At 37.4% G+C, this 26,514-nt stretch overlaps 1 protein-coding gene across 3 annotated transcripts in view; it reads right to left on the minus strand.

Annotated features, from left to right (window-relative positions):
• The window catches only part of HELZ (helicase with zinc finger), an 83,517-nt gene that overhangs the window by 48,649 nt on the left and 8,354 nt on the right, over nucleotides 1–26,514 (minus strand). For 2 of the 3 annotated variants that reach the window (XM_008494530.2, XM_030461889.1), the window contains exons 2-11: nucleotides 18,935–19,162; nucleotides 17,251–17,287; nucleotides 13,823–13,947; nucleotides 11,423–11,479; nucleotides 10,541–10,589; nucleotides 10,057–10,132; nucleotides 6,888–7,086; nucleotides 5,713–5,820; nucleotides 5,090–5,387; nucleotides 1,876–2,143 (exon numbers count right to left, since the gene is read on the minus strand). In XM_008494530.2, the coding sequence (XP_008492752.2) occupies nucleotides 1,876–2,143; nucleotides 5,090–5,387; nucleotides 5,713–5,820; nucleotides 6,888–7,086; nucleotides 10,057–10,132; nucleotides 10,541–10,589; nucleotides 11,423–11,479; nucleotides 13,823–13,947; nucleotides 17,251–17,287; nucleotides 18,935–19,144 (1,427 nt within the window). In that variant the 5' untranslated portion in view covers nucleotides 19,145–19,162. Of the gene's footprint in view, nucleotides 1–1,875; nucleotides 2,144–5,089; nucleotides 5,388–5,712; nucleotides 5,821–6,887; nucleotides 7,087–10,056; nucleotides 10,133–10,540; nucleotides 10,590–11,422; nucleotides 11,480–13,822; nucleotides 13,948–17,250; nucleotides 17,288–18,934; nucleotides 19,163–22,956; nucleotides 23,034–26,514 lie in introns of those variants that run through there. The other variant, XM_030461888.1, reaches the window with a different exon arrangement.

Raw genomic sequence — 26,514 nt, forward strand, 5'->3', positions numbered from 1 at the left:
GTTTGAAACAGTATTTTCCTACAAAATGAGAAATCAACCTTCTTAAACCCCAGCAATTCACTCCCAGCTGAACTGCAGACAGCCAGTCTTGTCAGAAGAGGCCAGGTCTACAACCCTCCTACTTTTACCACACACAAACCCATCAGTGAGTAGCAGCTCAAACACTTTACTCATGGCACCACTTCAGAGGGATTACAACCCACCTGCTTTTTTGTACTTATGGGCCCATTTCTAGGTTTGCAACCCTGACACTTCACTAGAGAATACCAAGTGTGTGATCTTAATCACAGAGGATCAGAAAAGTGTGCTAGTTTGAGCCTTGTTGCAATAAAGTGGGTCAGCTACAAGATCAAAAGAGTAATTCTGCCATCAACACTAGCAAAACAGAAAATTTCAAGAACATTATTAAAACTTACTTTTATTAATCTACTAGACAAAAAAAAAAAAAAAAAAGAGCAGTAACACTGCTACACCAAATTTTCCAAAGGGGAAACATTACCCACAGAATACACTTCTTTCATTTCTACAGTCATGCTGCTCTTTCATTTCCTATGGGGCATGGTAAGTCTAATTCTTAATGTGAAAATTCACTCAGTAAAAATACTGTTTCCTTTCAGACCATATTTCATAATGTTTACTTTAAACTCACTTTTGTTTTCCAAATCCTTAGAAAAATCAACCTGATCATTAATATGCATGATGGAGAATATTCCTGCACAATGAAAACAGTGTTGAAGAGTGATTCCTCTGTATGTTGGATTCCAGCTCAAGACCAGAGCACAGCAGAGATGAAAGATATGAAGAAAAATAGTTCAAATATACTGCCCTTTATCTGAGATCCAAAGAAGAAACTGAATCATTTTCCTGCTTTAAAAACACTAGAAATACAACTACTCCTAGTATTTTCTTCCCAGCTTCTAGTGGGGTGATTCAGCTGAACCTATGGAGCTCCTGGACTACTTTGCCTTAAATAGATAGTTCTGATTTGGAACTTAGGTAACTGATATTTTTTTCCTATCAAATTAGCTTAAAAGGAAGTTATCTCTTTTTAACTTTCCATTCTGAGAAGTGCAACACTTAAAACTCTTTTGTACCACATAAGTGCAGGCAAAATTTTTAGCCACAAATATCAAACTTCAGAAAAAAAGGCCCCATGAAAATCTACACAAGGGAAGCTCACAGCTTTTTTGTAACCCTGTATTTGCTCATGTAACTAATGCAGTTGAGAAATGGATGCAGTATCTAAAGATATTACACAAGAAAACAACCAAAAAATGTATGCTACATGCTTTTTACTAGGAACTTTTATTCAGAAGCTGGTTTTCAGTCTATTTAAAGAACAAATGCAACAAATTCAGCTGCCATAGCATCACAAGATCAGAGTCTGATCCACCCACAATTCAACCTTTTTCTTGAAAAAAATTAAAAATAAATGTACATATATACATACTTAACACTCCCTCCAAGAACCTTATGTAAAGATATTACTTTGCTATAACTTACTTCCACCAAGGAACAAAAAATAAGACTTCTACTGTTAGTGTCTTTTTGTAGAGAGCCCCAAAAAACTATAATCAAAAATAACTATTATCCAGACATTAACAAAACATTGTACAACAGCTGTTCAGTGCCTCCCACCATAAGCACAGACTGACAGATATAATTTGTTTTAAAGGAGTATCAGTAATTTCCATTTGTTAAGTGCAAGCGACCTTAACCCAAAGTTACTATTTCCAGATTCAGATTCAACAAGAAACAGGAAAACTTCCCATCTTAAACAATCCTGGAGGTTTAATGAAAAATGAACAGATTAATGAAAAATGAACAGGACAACAAGGAACATCTAAGAAGTATTTTTATAAAGGGTTCACTTACTTGCTGACTTCCTTATACTGTGCGATTTCCTCTATGTACAGGAGGTCGTGCAGCCGTGACTGATAGTTGGTCTTGGTCAATGATTTGTCCAGCACAGACTGTGTAAATAGCTGGTCAGCAGACAGAGGGATTTGGTATCTGGTAAGAAGGCTCTTCTCCAATTCAGTAGTTTCATTAGGCTCAAATTCTACAATAGTCTTAGAAGTAGAATCCCAACGCTTCGCTGTGGTTAGGAGCTGTTGCCGAGCGTGCATCAGGTATTCAAGATCTGGATGATAGGTAACAGGGGAAAGGAATTAAGTTCTAACACCACTTTTGTTAAAAAACAAACAAAAACCAACACAAAAAACCCCACTGCTAAAAATTTGACCATTAGATAATGAAATAAATGTAGGTAAGAGTCTCTTCTGTCTATGACAGCTTTAGTATGTTCACTGCTAGTAATTACCACCCCTACTTCTCAGTTGTACACAGAGAGCAAACAGGCTCTCAAATAATACCAGAAAATAAATATTCCATAGAGAGCAAATAGCATGAATACAGACAAACAAGGAAAGCAATTTTAATAATTGCAAACAACTTTGAAGGACCTGTCATCATAATATGCTTTTCAAAGCCTAATGGCAACATCATCTCATTTCAAGAATACAAAGCAGTGAAGAACCTTACAATATATACTATAAAATGTAGAAGGTAATAAAAAAGGTTGATAAACCAGCTGGGTTTGCAAAATTGTGAAGGTCTTTTAAAAAAAAAAAATCCATGGTAGCATAATACATGTATTCTGCAGAGTTGCATTAGATATCTAGAGTTAGTTTGCTAGGTAAAACTTGGAAAATGTAACCTAACATGATAGAAAGTTAGAAAATTAAGCTGAAACTCATTTTTAGCATACCCTAATTTTAGGGATGACATAGTTTAAACGAGAAACAGAAGACCCAGCACTGTCTACATCCACATAAAATACATCCAATAATGCCAAAAAAACACTATGACAACAGTGCATCAGTTAACTGAATTGCAGTTAAATTGCAGAGATTAAAATATTTGCCATTTACAGTGAAGCCAGGATATTTTAACATATTATCTCCAAGTAAGATTTAAGACAGGTATCCAGGATATCACACCAACGCTGAAAAAATGTGCAGAAAAGAGGTTTTCAAATTCAAATGAACACTTAACATCATCTTGTCTGTTTTTATTCTGAATAGAAGGAAAACAGCTTTTTAGCAAAAGAAATCTCAGTGCAGCTTGGCTATTACTCCAGGATTGTAGCTTATCTTACTGGTTAATCATATGTGTTCACAAAGAAGCCACATTTAAGTATCTACCTTGAGCCTGAACCAGATGAGTAGCTACAGTTGTATGGCAAGAAGTCCATGTTTGTGTGGCTTATGTCTTGGAAATCATCTCACCATAAATGAAGCTTTCCCTCATACTAACCATGCCTCAGATCACATCAGCTCAGTAATGAAGCTGGCACTGAGCTCTTGCTTGCTAGAAAGACAGCCATTTAATTCCCAATCCTAGAAAGGCTTCCACAGGAAGCCTGACATAAACAGTTCCAAGCACAGACTGTACATATGGTGACCCTCTGATAAAAAAAGTGGTTTGTATTTTGTCTCAACTCTCTTTTTCCATAGCAAATAAAATTTCAAAATGCATAATGGAGGCTCTTCCATTGAAATATTTTAGTGTTGACCTTTCTTTCCTGTCTAGATAGCTAGACAGGGCCCTGAATTACATACAAAGGTAGAGACCTCAGGCAGCTTTCTGTCTGAAAAGCACTTCCAAGAGACCCCAATCCATCTATACCAAAAGCAAAAGGAACCACAGAATCCAAACCACATCCAACATAGTTATCCCTTTCTCTTGCCTCCTTACACTACCCTAGCAGAAAGCCCAGGATTTTGTACTTACATTTTATTGTAAAGAACCTAGCACTCTTTTCACTCAAAAGAAATATCAGTAACAACCTGCTTGAAGGCTACAGTATCCCTCCCCACACAAAGCAACATGTGAGAAGGAAGTGTCAGTAACTAATCCTGAAGAGTTCAGACTTGAATTGACTGTTCTTTGTATCACTCTCAGTGGTTTAAACCAAAAAGAAAACCCCTAAGACCACAGACTGGCTTGACAGCAGCTCTGACTCTGCAAATAAACCATGGCTTGGTTTGCTTGATCTTAAACAGGTTTGCAATAAAAGGCCACCCCTTCTCCACAAGCTCAATGTCTCAGGAAGCCTGTCAGCTGTGATTATCCACATTGTTACATGGAAACCATGGAACAGCTCCTGAAAAGACCACAGGCTTGCTCCTGAGCCTAGTTTCTCATTCACAAAGCAATATTCTCTGCTTCAAGAGACATTAAAACTTGTACTGTCGTCCTGCTCTTGGCTACAAGTACTTGAGTCATCTGGAAAGATAAGTTCATGATCTATGAACTTATTCTATTTGCTATTTACAATTTCTTTTTGTTAACATTGCAAATGTTGACCTGCTATATGAAAATAAAGGCCAGGAATAGAAAACTGCTGTTTTCTTAGCTTCATCTTTTATCTTTCTTCTTCTTCTTACTCACATCCCAGTGCTACAATTCTGTTTCTTCAGTGTTCATATCTCTCAGTTTTTCACAAAAAATCACCATACTTTATCCCACCCCCTTGCTTGCTGCCAAGTAACAGTGACCTATATTTAGCTCTAAATCTTTTAAGATATATCAAAGCATTTCCTGCTTATTTGCACGTCTTCAAATATCTTTCCGTTTGTTGGCATCATTCTGATAATTGCATTATTCCAGGTTTGGACTGAGAGGTATGGATGGATTTCATAAACAGAATATAACCCTTAAAGCAACACGTAGTTGATCTTTCTTCTTACTTGAACACCCACAAAAATATAGTTACACTTTTTTGACATTCTCAACATTCAGGTCAACTGCAATTCACTGAGTTACAATCCCATATTTTGCCTCTTGTTTTTGACCACCCAAGTCAGATACAGCAATGGGATTAAAAACAAACAAACAAACAAAAAAACCCCGACTTCTCAGACAGTCTGCTTTAATTAATGAATGAATTAGCAGGTGTATTCTTATAAAGCAACACTTCATCACAGTAAAAGAAATTCTTTTGCTGTTCGGTCCAGAAACATGAAAGAGAAAAAGGACATGAAAGATTTCCACTGTTCAAAACCAATAAACTTGAATACATTACCTTCAGTTGAAGCAGCATCAATCATTACTCGTTGCATGAGGACAGGTTCTAATCCAAAATCAAACACAACAGTTTGACGAAAAGTTCCAAAGATTTCTGTGTTAAAGGCTATACTGACTTTGTATATATAATGATCTATTCCATTCTGGACCATCTTTCCTCCTATCCATTCCTGACAGTTTTCTGGAACTTCCTGTGATACCTGGGTAGTGCTGTCTCCAGCAGATATTGCAACAATACTAAAATGTGGACGATGGGCATCATAAAGCAATGCCACTCGATACAGCATTCTTGCAGGCTAGAAAAAAAAATGCAAAGGTTGAAATAATAGGATGGTGGAAAACCAAAATAATTTCAGGAATACCTTCATTTGCAATTAGATAAAGAGAATTTAAAAGAATGGTCAACTTCTCAGAGCAGGTACAAGTCCTGCCTGCTCTCCAGAAATCTGGGGAGCTGATATATAATTGCCATAACAATGAAAAGAGAGAACATAACAAGAGATGCTGGTAGGAAGTGCCTCTGTTTTAAAAAGAATTATGCAATTGAAATGTTAATCCCAAAAGGCTACGAGCTACATTCTAGTTATTATTGACTCACTTTCAAAAGATAAATACTCCTACCTTACAAGTGAGAGCAAATGTCCATGTCTGATGAGACCTTTTGGTGGTGACAGTTACAGATAGCTCAGGATTATGTTCTACTCTCACTCCTTCTACACTTTCACTAAGCTGGATTAAAAGAAAAAGAAGATAACATTACATTTGTACAGACAGTATCAAAATAAAAACATTCAGGAAAAGGTAGGATGATTTTAGCATAAAAAGGAAATACTGGTTTCCTAGAGAGTGCAGGACTGATGGAAGTCCTGCTTAGGAATTAATGAAAATATGCAAATTCAGAGAGACAAGCAAGCCAAATCTACTGGATCATGTAATTTTTTGTCCCTTTAAGGAAAACTAACTACAGGAATTGATTTTTAAAAGCCAACTTCCTTGTAAATATTTAAAGTAGAACATGATTTCATTTGGAAGGAAGGATCTGGATACAATGAAGCCCAAAGACTCCATTTCCAGAAGACTCCACCCAGATTTCACAGACACCAATGAAACAACTAGAGACACCAGGAAACCAGAATTAGGCCTTCTACTCATTAATGCATTTTACATAAAGTCCACTCTTCCCAGCTTTGAATCAACAACAGATGGACTGAAAACTCCTTAGGGTCAGTGGTAAGTCGAGCTGGTTGAATGCTGCAAAAACATTCTTTGGAATACCAAACAACTGCTAAGTTTGATCATATCCCCCCACACTCATTGGTATTTTAACTTTTTAGAACTTGGCTGTTCTTCATACAAGTGCCTGCAGCTGCAGGCAAAGAAAAGGACCCATGCACAAACAAGAGTATTCTCTACTAAGTCATGAAAGCTTTGCTGTTTATTGCTCTCCACTTTAAAAAGTTCTGCCATGTAGTCAAGGAACTGGAACAATACCACAAGACTTGGCTGACCCATCCCACACTGGGAGTAGTAAACACACAGAATGAACAAGCTGTGATTCACCCTGAAGCTGTAATTCACCAATTCCACTGAATTTCTGACAAAAACAAGCACATTTGCAGAAGTCAGCCTAAGTCTCTGGTATCTTTGCAAAGTAGCAGGATGGAAAGGGGAGCAAATCAGTTGGACAATTTGTTGGTAAGGAGTGATTTGACCAGCTCAGAGAATAAGGGCCAAAAACAGGTTCATCTCTTTGTTTTAAATATGAGCACATAGGGAAATAGTGTTATTTTCCTTACCACTTTCTCAGGAGATAATGAATTCATCCATTTCTCAATCAAGGTTTCCATGTAACTGCCTGAACACTGCTTGTTTTCCTTCTGCTGTTTCAATCTGATCAAGCGGGAAGCGTATCGCTTTTGCCATTCTGTCAGCTCTTCCTGGGAATGTGCTGAAGTACACTGAGCCCCATACCTGCAGATTCCTTGCTCTAAAAATCTACATAAAAGAGAAAAAAACTTATTATGCCTTGAGTTTTTGGTTTCCAATTAAAAAGAAAACAACAATCAATCAAAATTCTACTTTTAAAGCCAGAAGAACATTCTTTAAGTCTCTCTCACAGAACTGAAGGCAGTTTGGTCCTTGTGAATTATTTTGGAAATATAGACAGGTCCACAGGATGGAGTGAAAGAGGTAGCAGTCTCTCTTATTGAAAATTCTAGAAAAGTGTATTAAATCTCTTTGAAACATTGGGGCACACAGGTTGCCTTAAGATATTTCCATCTTTGAAGAAGAATCAAGTGTTTGTACAGCAATTAACACAATGAGAAGATGGACTATCCCTCCAATGACTAGGCAATATGACTATTGATATGTTAATATCAATAAAATACCCTAAATCAGAGCACAGTGGAGATATAGCATAATTTCCTCCAATAGTTACATTATTAGCTGATAAATACACATTCAGAAGTTTTTCCTGGAGCAACAGTGACATCACGTGGTCCTTTCTACCAAATACACCTACACAGAAAGCATCTCCCTGAGAAAAAGTTTTATCTTCTTTGCAAAGGGTCTATCAGTCAAAAAAAGATCTATTTTTGCAGAGGTTAAAGATTTGCTAAAGAGGTACATTTTTCATTTAATGGCATGTGCTAATGCATCCAAATTAATGATATTCCAAGCACCTGTATAGAATTTTATCATTTGAGTTCTCAGAATTCATTGCAAGTGTGGGCAAATGTCTTTATCACCTGGGAATTAGTTTTATAATTAAACTTTCTGTCACAAGTATAAAACACGAGGCAGTAGCTGCATTTTTATCATTTGACAAAACTGAAGCACTTTAAAAACTGCCAACAAAATGAAGAACAAAATGGGGTGAGAGAAGGTAAGTTCTGAAGTAACTAAGAAAGAACTGAATATACAGAATAAACATCAGGGCAGGAGGCTGTTTGGTTGGTTTGTTTTGCATAAGGAGGCTGTAAGTAATTAATGTAATTTATTACAAATAAAACCAGGCAAGCTGATCTTTATTCAGGATATTAAGTTTATAGAAACTCTGTAAACATAACTGTAGTGGAATTTCAAGTGGATATCTGTGTATATACTTATATTAAGAACTCTTCCTACAGTGATAAGCTACAGCAAAAAACCAGAAAGGATGCACCAAGACTAAATTAATAAAACAAGTCAGGACAGCACATTATTGATGAAGAAAACAGAAGGCAAGCAGTGACTGAACAATGTTTCCATAGTAAATGCATTATGTAATGTAACATGAATTAGAATGTGAACTTTGAGCTACATGACAATAACAAGGATCACCTGATGATAAAAATCTTCCAGCAAAAGTACCTGCAGAGCTAGGCCACACTTTTATCAGTAGGTATAATTTGATTTAGCATACACATTTCCTTTTAGAAAAATAAAGGTTTGTGTGTCCAACTTAGTTATGAGCAAGATACAGAACACAGAGTTACTAAAGATATTCTCAAGCTATGTTCCTCAGTATATTTTAAACTCAAATATTTTTCTTGACAGTGAATTTCAATGTTATTACTGTAAATTTTTAAAATCACCATTGCATTAGAATGTTAAAATACAATTATGATTCTCACAGACCAAAGTAAACAGAGAGCAAGCATTAAAAATTGTTGACCTGCTCCTATTAGCTACATACCAGCTTTAGAGTCAAGAGGCTTTCCTTTTCATTAACAGGAACCCATGTTACTTTAAAATTTGGCATCATTATGCATTTTCAAAGTTTTTATTGTCCATATTTTTAAGAGCCATCTTTTTTTCTCATATTTAGTTTCTTATTTAATACCTCCTGCAAGTCCATAGCTTCATTACATAGAATAAACACACTGCACACCAACTGCTTTACAGCACACAGGGGAAAACCAAAGCACAGCTTCAAAGATTCATATGCAGCACCTGCAACTGCCTCCTTATAAGGAAAGAAAATCTTTAGTCCATGGTCAGAATGACATTGTTCATGAGGATTTGCTGAGTAAGGCACATCTTTCTCAGCATAAGAGTTCAGAGCATGCATAAAGCTACTAACAGCTCCAGGGGAAAAATGTTTCAGAGCAATGGTTGGAAATATGGTGTAGAGGGTACACAACAGAAAATCATCATGAGCTAAAAAATGTAAATATCTCTTATAAAAACTGCTGAATATGCACTAGATATGACAAAAGTCAACATGAGTTGATAAGATTTAGTGTGTCTAGAAAATAATGCCAGAAGTAACCCATATTCAACAATTCAGTCACATCTTTTTAAAAGTAGGTCAGATTCCTGCTCATACTTCTAGAATAATTTATTTGCATCATTTACATATAAGGCAGAATCAAGTGCATATTAATGGCTCCTCCCCATATATATTAATACAATTTTATGTAAGTAATGACAATTAACAACACAAACTACAAGCAATATTGACTGGAAAAGACAAGGAGAAACTCCAAGCCACTGAATCTTCAGCAGGGCAATTCACCTCTGTGTATTTGAGCTTAGAGGAAGTGGAAATAATGAGATCTGGAGGGAAATCCTACAAACATTTTTTTAATGTGAAGACAAAGCCCATCTATCAAGAAAGCCCATTTATCTGAAGGCCTGTCCCCTTTCTGCTGTCACAGCACACTTTGCTGTGCTGCAGTGTTTTCTGTGGGAACTCTGTACATCTTTGAAATTAGACAAATTAGAAAAGATAAGAGAAAAAGACAGATGTTGACCTGTTTCTAAAAAAATTGGTCCTCACACCACTCTCTTATGAAAACAGAGCTAGTGATTCATTGTATGGTGATTCTGGATAAACTGACACTTCCAAAAATCTGTGAATGAATCCTGTTCAAACAAGCACCTTCATTTTCCTGACCTCTTAATCATCCTGTCAGCAGCTAAACAGTGCAGAAATGTTATGATCCCTTGGAGAGCACTGATATAAAGCAGTGACTTTACCTTTTACACAGTGTATATTCTTCACTGCTTGTGACTCCCCTGGGCGGAGGACGGAACTGCCACCCATCCCGGGACCCTGCAGAGGATCAGAACTTCAGTTACTTCTCATATTTACAGCTATTTCTGAGTCAGACAGGAACTGTCCAGGGAACCATATATCTTCAACAGCAACCCAAAGCAAAATTATACACCAGAAATTAATTTTCAATCCCTAACAAAGTCAATTAGAACAAAGGTCTGAAGGTTGTGAAGGCAAGCTTCAAACAATCTGCTGAACAGAGCTGTATCAGAGCCTGCTCCTTGACCAGCAATGAGAAATTCTGCCCCCAAATTCAGTCAGAGATAGTTCTACCCTAATCCCCAAGGCTCACCACAATAGTAAAGCCCCTTTTTTGGTTTCTGGCTACTATGCAGTGCTGAGCATTCAGCAGAATCCAAGCCTTCCCACTGCAAAATGAAGTAGCTTTCGAGTTGAGTTACATACCTTCTTCTAGATCTTCTACATGATAACCTGATGGTACTTTACCAGCTGCCTACAATCATATTAAAAAAAAAAACATAGTTATAAAGGAACACAAAACAATTTCATCAACAAGCACTGTTCTGGCTTCTTTGCTATCAAAATGTATTTTAGAACAACCAATATAAAAATATTAATCAAGGGTCTGAAATCACTTCCAGTCAACAAACATGAATTTCATAATAACCTAAGAACTGGACTGCAGCTGTTGATAAAAGAAATTGTGACAAGAACATTCAGTGCACTCATTGTTAAAAGAAAATCTTAGAGATTTTTTGCAAGACTAAACTCTACCCTGTGATTGCTTTAATGTGGACTGTGAAGTTTTTAAAATCAGAAGTCTAAACTGTATTGAGATGTTTTTCAGCTTTGAATCTACCTCAAAAATAAAGCTCAAATCAATGACAAAGCATAAGAAGAAAAAAGAGTGACAATCCAATCAACAGACATGCCAGTCCACCTCAAATACAAAAAAAAAGGTGACTGAGAGGGCACTTACATTTGTTAACCAGTTTCTTTCACATTTATTACTTCAGAATGATTTCCAGCAGAGAAAAATACAATAATAAATAATGCAGATCTAGATGCTTTGAATTCTTTCTACTCACTACTTCAAGACAGTCAACAACCTATTAGCATCTTTTTCTATTTTCTCACATGTCACAAAAGATGGTGATGAAAGGCCCTTGAACAGGTAGGTGATAAAGACAGACAGCCCAGCAGAAACAATAATGTTTGAACCAGTATGTTCACAGTGAGCCCAGATCTCCTGGGACACATGAAAACAAACCATTCAGTTGTTTCAGGTACTGCTCATTATTTTCCCAATAATATGCTCATTATTACCTCTGTTTCAGCAAGAAGTGTTTTCAGTCGTGTCAGATCTTTAGTTACCATCCCGTTCTGGGGAGAGAAAGAACATTGCTACATCAAACACAGAAAAAACCTTCATGTGCATTAAACCACAGCAACAAAGTTCATTTCCCTCTGCTCAGCCACCAAGGAGAAGGGCAAGAAGGACAAATAAATTCAATTTACAATGCACAATTCTAAATGGCATAGTGTGGAACACTGAGCAAACTTTATGGGGAAAAAGGGAGTTTTATACTGGAGTTACAGGACAAGGCAGGAGAGGAGCATATGCAGAACAAGTCAGGGAAAAAAAAAACCTTCTGGAGTTTAACTGCTACTCAAGATAAATATTACCAGCTACAATACTTCTTGACTGTTAATCTCCAGAATAGTCACCAACATGCAGAGTAGTCCTGGGGGGAATACAGCCCCACAGACAAGGGCTCAGTAGATCTATGTTCTACTAGCAGCTTGACTGCCAGCCTTAGGGAAATCACTTTGCCTCTCTGTGCCTCAGTTTCCCATCTCCAATATTCCCATCTCCACAGTGCCTTCACAGAGAGAGCACTTTGTAAGGTACCAATGAAAAGCACCATTTGTGAGCCATGTGCTGTGGTTACTGAAATGCTCTGGCTCTAAAGAAATTGTGATGGATTCATTTCTTCATAGGGGTCTACCTTCCAGGGTTCTAATTCCTACAGTTTCATGACTCTTTCTGCTCTGATGTAGATAGACTATGTCATTTTTGGAGTTCTCACTGAAAAGCAAAGATTAGCCATGTAGGTAAAAATAACTGCAGACTGAACTTCTCTGAAATGTATAACTAAGTGCAACAATTTCACACTCATGTAAGACAAGACTTTCATTAAAGGAAGCCAGAACTGTGGCTTTTATTTCAATATTATCTTGCAGAAATGTAATTAAGTGCTACTACTATTTGTCAGACTTCTCCACATTTTGACTGTGCTGCTGAGCAGCAGAAATTACTCTCTTTGCTGAAGACTTATGCAACAATTCTCACATTTAAGCTTTTCTCAAAATGATTTTTCACTTCTTCAGCAGAAAGGCTGCAAATTGAACCTGTTGAGCTGAGCTGTACTAGAGCATAAAAACCATATGAAGAATCATTCTCTGAAGTCACTGGGCAGGAAACTGGATGAATTCCAACTCTTCAATAAATTCATTCCACAACTTTGTTTCATTTCTCCTCTCAGATACTGACAGAAGTCAGTACACCAGTTGCTGGTTTTAATGTGCCTGCTGAAAACAACTGTGTCTAACAACCTGAACCTTGTGCAAATCTCTCAGACTGCTTTGGAACACCACTCTGGAATTACATACCAAGTTACCTTTATCTGCACAACAACAGCTCAAAACAAGGGCAATGCACATTTCCTGCAATAAGCAGCTTTAGGCTATTATATTGATTTTTTTCTGAAGGCAAGTCTCCTCCAACCTCACCAGCAATTTTTCAATTAAACATTTTTTCATTAGAAAACACCAGTTAAAAGCAAAAGAAAACTTCTTTATGTGAAGCAGAGCCAATGGCAGGGGCAGTGCAGGAGGGAATTCAGGATATACACCAGACAGACCAACAGAACAGCCTCTCAAAAACAATCTACTGATTAAATTAAGCACCAAGATAGAGGAGACACGATCCAATTTCAAGGTAATAGACCTTCCTACAACAGTTTCTGATGTCACTTTCACATTCCTTTTGGTGTGACCAGAGCTGCTCTTGTTTGGGGGATGACAAAAAAAGGGCACTTCTCTTTGGAAACATTTATGCCCCTGATTTTCCCCATATGAGCAGTCACATAAAAATCTGAACAATGACTTACATGTATGGGGTTAAAAGCAACTTTAAAAAGTTTTGATAGCTCAAGAATAAAATAGAAGCTTTGAACTCAAACCTTTATCTTCATCTTGAAATACCAAACTTTTTTTTTTTTTCCTGAAGAGCTCTTCATGCTCTTTCACAACTTATCATGGGCCTGTTGTTTAAAGGTCCTATCAATACTTTTTCAGCTTGAATCACTAAGCTTCCTGAAGTACATACAAAAGTAAGCATAAGTTTGAGATTTACATTATTCTAGTCAATCACACAAATATGCAAATGTATTGTGCATTCCCCATGGATTTAGATCCAATAACAACAAAAAAAAAAAATCTCAAAATCCTAGCAAGTCTGAAGCAGCAGTCTAAGTATCCTGATGATATATGTGTGGCCCTATACTCATCTTCTTTTCCACACAAAACATTTTGGTTGCAACCTGCCAGTCAAGCATATGTTCAGAAGTTTGTCATTAAACACATTTAAAAAAAAAAACAACAAAAAAAAAGGAAATACAAAACTGCTTTTTAAATTATGTGGATTGGAGCAAACCCACTTACCAGTGATTCACCCATCAGTGATTTGGAAAGAACATTAGACACAATTTGCAGCTTCCCTTTAAGATGCATGCAGCAGAGCACAGCACGGAAAGATCCATCTCCCTTGGCCAGCCCCTCTCCCAGCACTGCAACACAAAGCAGCAGCTATTAGCTTCATCACTGTGGACATTTAAATAAAACATATAGTTCCCCATCACCTTTAACACAAAAACAAAGCCTGAGACTTGGGTTGATTTCATGGCTTCCTGAGAAGACAATTTTGGATGTATAGGAAGTATGACCTGCTCTTGGCTAATATTAAGTTGAAACTTCCCTCTCAGCATCTAAGAAATGCTCGAAAAAGGTTTTAATGTTTACATGCTGAAATAGACAAAAATTAAATATGGGAAGGGTAAATTCAAAGATCTAACACAGACACAAAGAACCTCCTCTCCACAGAAAGGGGAAGAAAAAAAATAAAATAAAAAAAAAAAAGCAACCAGCAACCTCTCAGTAACACAAACATGCTCAGGAAGATCCATTCATGCTCACAGAAAGCATGCCCTGTGGTTTCCAAATATAGCTAACCTCCTCGTGGCCAATTCCTGCTACTTTAAAAGGGCTTTTATTCACTTACACTGTAAAGTGCAGGATATAGGAACGATTGTTTCAGTCCAGAAATTTACAGGCTCCATGTAACAGAAAACTTTCCTAATGCCTTCTAGCACTGGATCAGATAGCTTGCCAAACAGACACTTTCATTGACACTTCCAGCAGTGAAAGGATTTATTTCATGATATAGAAATGCTTCAGACAAGCAGGAATAACACTTAATCATATATATTACCTGTCCAGAAATGCCATAGTGACTAAAAAGCTAGTAAGCTAAGCATGGGCATTGAAAAGAAGGCTGGAGGGTTGTTTAAAATTACAGAATTGTAATATGTATTTGGCTGGTTTTGCAGACAACATCAACATCTGTGTTTATGGTGCTACTCATGCAGATGCAAACAGCTCCTGTTAGTGCTAATGGGAATTTTACATTCACCACAACTCCAGGATTACATCTTAGAATAATAAATAAAAACTCCTCACTCAACAGGCGTTGGCATCGTTAACAGAAATTGCGTGAAAGACTGAAGAAAAAAAACCAGTCCCAGAAAACATTTACACAAAAACAACCAGACACCTCTTCAAAAAGTTATGGTAACTAAATCCTGTTTATAAAGGGCCTCAAAGATTACTCTGAATTCACCACTCCTATGATACTGACCACAGTTCCAAAAATAGAGCTTGCTTCCCAAAGCAGAAGCAGCAGTGCTAGAAATAGCTTTAACATGTCTGACAGTTTACTGTTTTAGCCACAAAGATTAGATATCCAATTATGATATTTCCTATTATTAACTGCAAATATTACCAAGCTAAAACACACAGTTACACATTAAAAAACTACAACATTTTAAACAGTATCTTTTGTTAAAGATTTCTGGAATAATTTAATAGCCTGTAAGTTATAATTCCTTGTAAGAGTGCAAGTAGAGTACTATAAAGAACATGTATTTTTCCAGCTCTCCCAAAGTGTACTTATCATTCAGGTTGAAATAAAACCCTGCCATATGTATGAAACATGACAAGTCTTGTAAAAAGACAGCAGCTTGAATAAAACTTAGTCTAGTAAAAAAACTGTGAGTATCTAGGAAGTGTATCAGGTAGTCCATAGAATCATAGAATCATAGAATCATAGAATTAGCCGGGTTGGAAGGGACCTCAGAGATCATCTAGTCCAACCCCACACTAAGGTTGTTTCTTCCCAAGGATATTTCAATCATAAAACCAAAACTTAAGACTTTTCATTATTATAAATGCAGATACTCTGTCAGATGCTGGCCTACAAGTGCTAACAGAACATCATGGGGAATCACAACCAAGTGTTATTGGTTCATTCACATAATCATAAAAATAAGGGGTGTGGATACAAATATATATCTATATATACACACACCACAGTTATATATACATACATAAATAAGGCACTGCTAAGTTGAAAAACATCCTCAGTTTTAGATCTGGAAAAATATTTGCAGAACATCCTGGCAGGGACTGAGGAAATTAACTTTAAACAGGACACAATTTCTTTGTTACTAATATACATTTGACAGCTGTTTTCTCTACTTCATTTTAAAATAGAGATCAGTGCTCTTACTCCACCCACTCTGATGTTTGTCCAGTGATAGAAACACAGCTAACAGGCCAGTTCCTTGGAGATACTGACATGCCAGGCTTTTAGAGATGAATGTCACCCGTCTACCACTGTGACAAACCCATCAAACCTCATCAATGAAAGTATTACTCCTTGAACAGCATTCTCCCTCCTACCTCCTTTAACCATCATTCATCTTTCCATATGTCTCTTTTTCACTTTTATTTGCCATCATGAAAGACAACTGTGAGGTTAGTCAGAATATGACAGCCTTGGCATACATCAATGGCCAAAAGAAGCAGCTTTAAAAAAAAAATCCAGACTATTTTAAGAATGGTATTGATTAAGTGATGTTCAGTGTTTTAAAACTTGTTAAACTTTAAATTTACACTTACAGAAAGCAAGTTTACTTTTTCTCTGTTGTTTTGTGGACCTCCTGCAGGCTGCAGAGCCCCACACCTTCCCCAGCCCATGACTTAGTTGTCAGTGAGGACAGATGTATTTTTAAAAAACAAAATCAAATCAAAAACCTCCAAACAAACCAAAACCACACAAAACCACACAGGAAGATTTAAAGATCATTATTGCTAGAACAGAAATAGTGTAACACACAAACTGTGGTTTGAGGAAACTTCCTTTAACATTCAAGAGCAGTTAAGGAACTAAAAACTGATCAGGGGGGTGCACCCACCTTTTCTTTACAAATCTAACTGGTAAGCTCTGACCCAATGCTCACCAAACTCAGCAGAGTGCTCAGTGAATCACTTGAATTATACATGAGTAACAGAGCATAGGCAGAAATGGTTAATTCCTTTCAAAATAACCCCACAGAAGAAGGCAATGAAACATGAAAGTCTCAGTTTCAATGTGACATTATGCACTTTCAAAAGCTTTAAAAAAATCAGAACAAATGTAAGTGTATAATCTTGATTTTCTCTGAATCAAGCCCGAAAATGCAAACTGAAATAACCACCATGCCCCCAGGAAGAAATCCTTCATTTGTATACTAAGATATTTATTAACCAAACAGCACTGCTGTGGTACTTGAACGTGAGTTACAAAATAGTGAGATTGCTCAAAGAAATAAAAAGAAAAAAAAAGTAGAAAAAGGATTATAAAGCAGATACATAATTTTAACAAGAAAAAAACCACAACTTTGTTAGCAAACTAACAAAACAGAGCATCTGTTCTAAAAATTCAGATGATTGCAATTGATAACACTATGTAATAAAAAAAGAAATAAGCATACCATGCCTACAGTCTTCATCTGCTTGCCCATACTTTTTCTGAAAGGTAAAACACAAAAAGTTTAAAAATAGCATTATTCCAGTTAGCATAAACAACTACATGCTTGAATTACAAGTTTAAGAATCCATTACCTTGTCTTTTCCTGGGTGGAACATGTAAAGAACATCAGTCACATGCCAAACATAATATAATGAGTTCTTAGAAAGCATTTTTTTTTCTCAAATTCTCAGCAAATGGACACTTTAAAAGAGGAACATGAATGGGCAAAGGTATGTGTTTATGTATGTGTTTGTAGATGGCTCACAACATCTAGGAAAAACTAAAAAAATTAATTTCTTTTCTAGCTGCTGTCATTTTTTTTAAACTTGCACTAATATGGTGCTGTTGAAATTGGTATAATCTGTATTTTAATTGACTCTGTTTTATCAGTGGTGATTTCATGAATTACATCATTTTTAAAAAACAAGCAGAAAAAATTGGAATTACTTTTTTAGCAATAAGCCTTTAAGTATCTATGCAATAATACAAAGATTTTGATTACAAGTGTTTTTCAAAGCCCCTGTGATAACTTTCACTAAGATCAACACCCAGACAGGTGTCTCACAAGATCTTCAGAGGCATCCAGGTCAGAAATGTATTGAATACTGCTAAGCACCTATCTGCATATTGGCCTGTGTTAATAATCTTGAGAACTGAAGTTCTGTAGTAACACAACTTCAACCAAAATATATATATATGCATACATATATATTTGTTATTTCTTTATCTCTTCCCCTGAGGAGCCATAAGATGGGTCACATATTAATTTCAGAAGTTTCCCAATTCTTGTTTTGCACACTTGAATAGTCCAATTCAGGTACCTATTTAGAGAATGCTTTAAAATGCTCCCTAATCAGATGGGCAAGGTTTATTTTAAAGCTGCCAAGCAAGGTCTTACATCTCAGACAACCTTTTCCCACCTGGGCTGAAAGTGTTCATACCCAATATATGAAGATTTGGGCTGGACAGGGCACCTGTGAATCTGTAATAGCATTTCCAAAACAGAAAGGTAAGGGAAAACACAGATTCATTAAGCAGCTTTGGGGTTTAATCTTAAGCACTGTAATGTCCTTTCATTTAAGAAAGTGTAAGTCTGATGCTTTAAAGGAAGGACAAAAATTTGGCAATGGGATGGCCCATAACTCAGGGCAATGCCTCTTGCCTCGGATTTACAAACCTTTACAAAGACTTCAGTTTTCACATTTTCCATTAAAAATTTACCAAAGCTTCAAAGTTACATCTTTCACCAGATATCCTCTGGCCTAGCAATGAAAAACTAGTATATAACCAAATATACCAAAAGTAATGTTAGGCCTATGGAAATGGAGCTAAACTGGGCATAAACCAGTTACCTGAATCCTGGAATTTCCCAGCTTTGTTTTTTTTTATTGTTTAGATTTCCAACTTTAATTTCATGCTATTTATATCTAAAGTATGGAATTCAGTGTAACTGTACCAACTTTAAAAAAAAAAACAAAACAGGGAAAACTATAAGACAGAAGCCTCACACATGCTGATCATGGCATTATGTAGCAAACCAACATGGCAATCACAAGCAAACTCTGCATTTTATTGAAAACTCAGTGGTAGAAGACATTTGATTGTTCTTTCCAGTTCACTGGATGCTGTTAAAGAGTGACACTCACAAGTTGTAAAAAGGAAGCAATTCTATAGAGCAGAGTCTCGATTTTGATGCGGTCGATTTCTGCCTGGCATGGCTCCGGGAGGTGAGCTGGGGGGTACTGGCTGAGGGAAAGGAGAGCCTCTGTGCAATGCTTCACTGCCACTTCATAATCCTGCTGCTTAAGGGATTCACATGCTTGTTCACATGACTTCTCTGGTCTTCTGTCTGCCATGACTCAGGGACAGAAATCCTAAAGTGGGGGCAGAGGGGATGATAAAACGTTGGTTAGCTGTGTTATGGCACTGACAACTTTGCCAACCAACTTCAGTTCCCACCTCAAGGTGCTGCTGTATCATATCCCCTTCATTTGATGCCATTCCCGTTTCCTATCCCAAACTTTCTCACTGAGCTCTTTCCCAGTCTTTTCTCCATCACTCCCAGCTCTCAATTTGGTTCTAATTCAAGAAGGTATTTAAGCCTGTGACTGATTTCAAGAGTGTAAGTAGTGGTTTCAAATTTTTCACTCCAGCATGGATTTAAGCACTTAGAGAGGCTTTTGGGTCTTCTCTGGCAACATGATCTTGGCTCTGGAAATAATACAACTCATCCATCAACTGCTCTTCTCCAAACCTGCAGCCATTCTCTCCAAAGACACCTTCCCTTCACTCCACTTCTTCCCTGCTCTCAGGGGAAGCAGCCAGGTGAAGTACAAAGTGGCTGAAGAAAGATGAATGAGAAGGAACCACTTGTCTCTTCCTTCTCTTGGTTTATTTCCATTTAGGTCTGAGAAAGCCTAGATACTCCTGCCACACCAACACCCTCTTTAAAAAATTTTAAATTGAGTATTTTAGGGGGAAAAAGAATGAAACAGCTGTAATAAAAATCTGTATACAAGACAGACAGCATCTGCCAACAAGCTGAGACAAACAGTTATCCACAACCTGAACCACCACCAGCAAAGAATTTGTATAATCCCTGTCTACATTCTCCCTTCACTGAAATAATATTTAAACATATGATATCCATCCCTGGAGACACTGTACTTTAAAGATGACTTCACAAAAATGTGTTCTGATAACTGAAGGAGGACAAAAATACATGTTCTTGTGATTATATCAACTATTGTTTCCAATAACTGTCTTTAGTCCACTCTAAAAATTCACCACTAAAAACTTCCTTTATACTTGATTTTTAGGTTTTTAACCAAACTAAGGTAAAGTAACTTCAAGAAGCTAATCTGAAGGTCAAATAAATGCCTTTTTCTTATATGAAAAAGAACTCACTGTCACATTTTTCTCACTAACACATGCCTAGGCCAATATACTGGAAAAGTGTAAGCAAGACTTTTCATTATAGGACAGTTCTGTGTTCCCTCCCATCCTTAAGATTTTATTTTCAGTATCAACAAAGAACATAAATATTGATGTTGCAAGACAGTTTTGACTTAAACCACTTTCCCTTTTACAACATTTATATAAAAGTTTCTTGTGTACAACAACATATCTTCCCTAAAATGAAAGAACACAACCATGAACACACTGCCACTCACCCTGATAAAAACCTGTTGCATATGCCTCTTTTTTTGAATAATTACCTTGCAAAACAACACCTCTTTCATTCTGATATTTTGTTTTCTGCCAAAAACAATTCTATCAGAATAGGAACAGGCAAGTAGGTTTTGCATTTTGATACATGACTATAGTAATGGAATATCCTAAGAACATTCAAGGCACTCAGCTGGATCACTTAAGCACATATTTCCAATTACATAAATGTTATGTATTCTTAAGCTGTTTATGCAAGGATCCTTACCAGATAGAATCATAGAATCATAGAATTAGCCGGGTTGGAAGGGACCTCAGAGATCATCTAGTCCAACCCTTGACCCACCGGAGCAGTTGCTAGACCATGGCACTGAGTGCCACATCCAGTCTTTTTTTAAATGTCTCCAGGGACGGAGAATCTACCACCTCACCGGGCAGTCCATTCCATAGCCTGATCACCCTCTCCGTGAAGAAATTCTTTCTAATATCTAACCTAAACCTCCCCTGGCACAACTTAAGACTGTGTCCTCTTGTCTTGTTGAAGGTCGTCTGTGAAAAGAGTCCAGTTCCCACCTCGCTACAGCCTCCTTTCAGGTAGTTGTAGACAGTAATGAGGTCTCCCCTGAGCCTCCTCTTCTTCAGGCTGAACAGCCCCAGCTCTCTCAGCCTCTCCTCATAGGGCCTGTGCTCGAGTCCCTTCACCAGCCTGGTTGCCCTCCTTTGGACCTGTTCCAAGACCTCTACATCCTTCTTAAACTGAGGGGCCCAGAACTAGATACAACTAAAAATGGCATTATTTCCATTTCCCCAATATTTTAGGCCACGGTGGATTTTACATATCTAGGATTTGCTTCAGCAGTAGTACCAGAGTTTATTGATGGTTTTCTCATGTACATTTTGTTTTCCTCTTATGGAACTGAAAAGAGGATTTCATGAACTCTGCTGTACTTGTGATTTCCTCACTTCCTGGCTGACACAGAACCAAAATTCCTTTGATTAAAGGTCTCAGCAGAGCTTCTGTGTGTTTACTCCTGCAGACATGTTTATACACAGATCCTACCCTAAGTGACCTGGCCAGCATCATTGGGAACCTTCATTACCCAACCCTTCTTCTCCAACATGACACCATGCAGAAGAAAAACATCTTTATTTATCAGTTGTCTTATGCTGGCTGTTTTGATAAGCACTGAACTCATCTGTTAGAGAAGTGGTGGTCAACTGTACTGCAATTTCTTTGGTCAATTTGAAGACTTTGAGAGCACTTCAGAGAACATCCCTGACCCTAAGCAATAAAGGGTGGATTAAGTTAAACTTCCACTATGTGGACAACATATGGAAAATAATACTCTGATTTCACTTCAATTCCATTCCTATCCATACATGCAGACACAAAGATGCATATTTGATGGGCATTTGTACTTCAGACTCCAGTCCAGGTGCTTCTTGAAGCTATTCAAGCTATTCCTGTTGACTTTAAAAAGCCATGGCTCCTACTTTTGGTCTCCTGAGCTGTGCCTAAATTAGTACCTGAAACAGGTTTCTTGAACTTGAATTAGAACCATGCTTTCTAAAATCTCATTTTATTCCAGTACCTGACTTACCCATGTATGGAATCATTTCAGAACAATTAATATTTTAACAGCCAAGGAATGGAGACAAAGGAAATCTGAGTACTATAAATGTTTGGTTTTCCAAAATTTCCAATAGAAGACTGGATTTCCTACATTAAATCCAAGAGTACAAATTATTACAGATTAGAACTGAAAGCTAAAGTGTCATGAAGTCTGTGCTACACTCCCAACTCTCCTGGCAGAGCTGAGCAAATTACTTATGCACTTCACCTTTTTCTGTCTGTAAAACTGAGATTAAAATACCAAGCATGTATCAGAACAAATGTTAGAATTATTCATTTTTTCAATGAGAAAAAATAGAGACCTGCATGCCAGGAGAGCTCTGCATTTAAATTTGAACAATTTATTCTAATAGCAAAGTTTAATACATCTTCAGAATTTTGCAGAAGCAGTAAACAGGCATATTCCCACTATCTGAAGTTCCATCACTCCCTCTAGAAAGGTTTCTGATCTATGCATTCAAGTAAAATATTTAAATACAGCACCTGTGAATTCCATGTGCTACAACAGAAAGCATCAGGTTGACCAGAGCACAGACACAAGTTGACACAACTCTTCCTCACTGGCTAACCCAGAAATCTAACCTTGACATTTTATCTTGTACCTCGGAAAAAACTCCTGACTTTTAAGTAGAAGAAAACTTACTGATCTTGTTCCTTTGACAGCCAAGTCGTGCTCAGCTTAGCTTCCACAAATATCATTCAAAAGATCTGGTTAATTCCACCTGGTGTAACTTAAACCTGGGTGGGTTTTGGTTTTTTTTTCAATGAATTGTAAGAGATTTTTTTTTCCCTACAAGTAATGATTTTCAGGCTCAGTATTCCTAGTGAGTATTTTGCCTTCTTTCCAAAGGGATTTTGTAAACAAACCTGAAAAGAGTAACTCAAATCTCATCTCCAGATCAAGCTGTCCATATCCCCTCCAGAACTGCAGGGGGGGCTGGGAAAGGCAGAAGGGACATCTTGAGGAGGAAGAGCAAATAAAAAACGTGAGCTACACAGTCATTTCTTTGCAAGCAAACACTATGCCTGCTTGGTGCACAGGATGCTTTTGAAGAATCACTCCAGAGTCTGATGAGTCCAATTTCAATCTAAAAATCAATGTAGGAGGAGAGAACATCATGAACTGAAATCTTAGCTTTTCACAGCCGTTTAACTCATGACTGTGCACTTCCATGCTTCACAGCTTACTGATGTCTTTTATGGAACCAAAGGCTCCATACCTTAAGCTAATGATAAAGCATGCCACAGTTCCTAAAAAATTTCAAACAGATGCCTTTTCAATTCACTGTAAAGCATCTAGCCAGATAACTCGTGCTGTACTTCATAAACAAACAGATTAGAGGGCACAATGCTGTTCCTATTAATGTTATTGGCAAAATTCCCAATGTCTGCCAAGACAGAAGGATCAGATCCAAGGTCTCGCATGCCAAGCTGACAAACAGTAGACAAGTCAGTAAATATTTGCATATTTTAACCAGACATTAACATCTCTTGTAAAGATTTATGCTCAAGCAATGATGTTCAACTTGCAGCCCTACAGTGAGAGTGGAAGGAATTGACTGGCAATTGAATTTACTTCAAGAGCCACATCCTGGGATTCACAAACTGAGGCAAATGAATGAGACCCATTGCCCTGGGGAACATGCAGGGGAAGAGCCTCTCCAGCTGCCTCCCATTACACTCCCCAACCCTTCAAACAGTTCTGCTGTCAGAAATAAGCACCCAAATACTCCTTGCCAAAGCTATTCAGCTGTGTCCTCCAGTTAAGAGCCCGCTGGATTGCAGGAAAAGAGAGGAGAAGGAGGGTTTGCCATGCTGCTGCCTACTGGGGACAAGCTGGCAGGGACTCAGGGAAAGCAGGGCAGGAATTCAGCTCCTCCTGCCCCTCTCCAAGGAAATGCAAGTGGGCACCGTGCTGTGCTTCCTAACCCTTGGTGATTCTGCTTGCAAAATGGAATGGTTGGCCATAAAACTGGAGGGAAGTTTTAAACATCTCAGAAATTCAGGTACTCTGTGGAGAAACGATGGCTGCTTTATCCTAACTTCCCAGCAGATCCATCCAAGAGGCAGGAAGAGATCTAGATTTAGTTTTTAGGATGGTTGCTCTGCCCTTCCCCAGGAACTTCTGAACTTCATTGTGAGCTGAATTTCGCAGAAGATTCGAAGATGCTGCAAGGTTTATGAGAAATGTGTAACAAGGCAGATACCACAGACCTGGATTTTTAAGTCCACCCAGGGACAGGAGAAGGAATAATTCAGCTCCTTATTGATACCAAGAGGCCAGTTACCCATCAGTTACTGCCATGTGCTGCCATTTACCAGAGAGAGAAACAGCACTGTAACAAATTATCGCTCATTGGTAAAAGAAAAATCTTATTTATCTTTCTTGCTCATAATGATATAAAAGCTATAAACTGCATTCATTAACTTAACTGCTCAAGGATCCATCCAGTAGTTTCCAGGCTTCCCTGAAGCTGAGATTCAAAGCTTTTTATACTCCAGACACCAGTAGTACCTACTGCATAGCTTTGTGAAATTTCTTACTGGTAAAATTGAGATATAATTCGTATTGAAAGTCTCCAAGATCTGTTTCCATGATAGAGAAAGTAATAGCTGAGAAGTCAGAAGGTCACAATCCCTGTGGATAAAGAATCTTCTACTTAAGGCATGCTTGCACCTCTAGATTATCTTATCTAATTGTTTCTGTAGTGCTAAAAAATACCACTGAAGTACCTTTAGATTAGTAAAAGAAAATTAAATCTCTATTGATTTTCCTTACCTCTAGTGATAAAGTAAACTTATATTTGCCTTAAGACAAAAATGCATTTTATTCAAGCCTTCAGGAAGGTATAAAACACAGCTGCACAAAACACAGAAGCCACTTCTAGACACGCACAGAAAAAATGCACATATCATGGCACAGATATTGTAAATAATCCCACACCCAGAAAATCATTTAATAAAAAGAGAGTAGATAAATGACAACCCATTATGCCAAGAAAAAGCAGAGAGCATCTTTCTTGTGCAGGGTGCAGAAAAGATTAATATGCAAGGTGCTGGTGGTTTTTTTATTTTAAAAGAATATAATAGCAGAGGTCTTCTCCACTCATTTTGTGGCTGAAGTCAGTAATATTAGTTACATGCAGTGCTCAGAAATGTACTGCACACCTTACAGAACAAACAGAAAAGTCTCCACCCTTGAGAGAAGACAATCTATAATCAGTTTTCCAAAATTACTGAATTGCTCTGGTTAATGCTGTCCAAATCCAAGCAAAATGACCCTACTTTAAATTCCAAAAACGAAGTTACATCTGAAATGAAGCATAGAGAATAAAGAAAGCTTATTTCAAGGTTTTGTTATATAGCATAACAGCAGCAAGAACTTCTGCTACATATCTTCTAAGGAACACAATATGCTTGGTTTCAGGTAGATAAAAAAAAGAATTAACAGGTTCATGAAGCCCCCTACCATTAAACACTTAGATTATCCTTCCATGTATAAAAATCAAAGGGGCACCATAAATTAGGAGGACAAGTGATCTCTGGCTATGTAAATGGAGCCTTGAGTTTGATCCCATAAATTTCATTTATAGAATAATCCTCAATTACTAACAAAGGAACAAGTTCCTGTGTGTAGTTTACCATTCACATAGCAATAGTAACAAAAATATATGAGCAATTGAGATTAAGAGCAAATGCCTTCCACATCTGGATCCTCTGTGTTCTTTAAATCACTTTACATCCATCACAGATAACCATGACACTCCCACATTTACAAGCCCTATTTACTGCACGCTACCCAAATCTGGTTCTCAAGACAGCTTTTTAATATTTACATTAATTTTTCCACAATGTTCACAAATACTGTGACTGAGCACTTCACAAGTATTAAGGAAGTGTCTTTATCCTCCTGACATTATTCCCATCTCACAAACAGTTAAGACATTAGAACACATTAAAGCCAAAAGTTTCTAGAAACTTCTTCTATTCAGATTAAGACAATTTAACCTGATTTTTTTCCCCCATATGCTTTCCCTGTACTATCCAGCACTTTATCTGATCAAAGGAGAACACACAGTGGCTGCTGAATGACTTATGATTACTCAGCACTTCCCTACATCACAACATGGGAGGATTCATTTCAAACACAAAAAATGAAGAGCAGCAAACACAGGGCTTAAGTATGACTTGGCTGGTTTTCTGCCATTCCCTACTCCATTCCTTAAACACCTCCTAATTTATGCAAACACTGAACCTGTATTCCAACAAAACTCTATTAGCAGTATAAAATAAATTATGTGCATTCACATGGTAGAGTCTCCCTTCTGTTTCTTTCCAACACTAATACTTCTCAACCTCAATCTCCTTCTTCAGCCACTCCTACTTCCACATTTATTCTCCATATTCTGTGCAAACCTGCACCTC

The sequence above is a fragment of the Calypte anna genome, chromosome 18 (assembly GCF_003957555.1).
Source record: "Calypte anna isolate BGI_N300 chromosome 18, bCalAnn1_v1.p, whole genome shotgun sequence".
Lineage (NCBI taxonomy): Eukaryota > Metazoa > Chordata > Aves > Apodiformes > Trochilidae > Calypte > Calypte anna.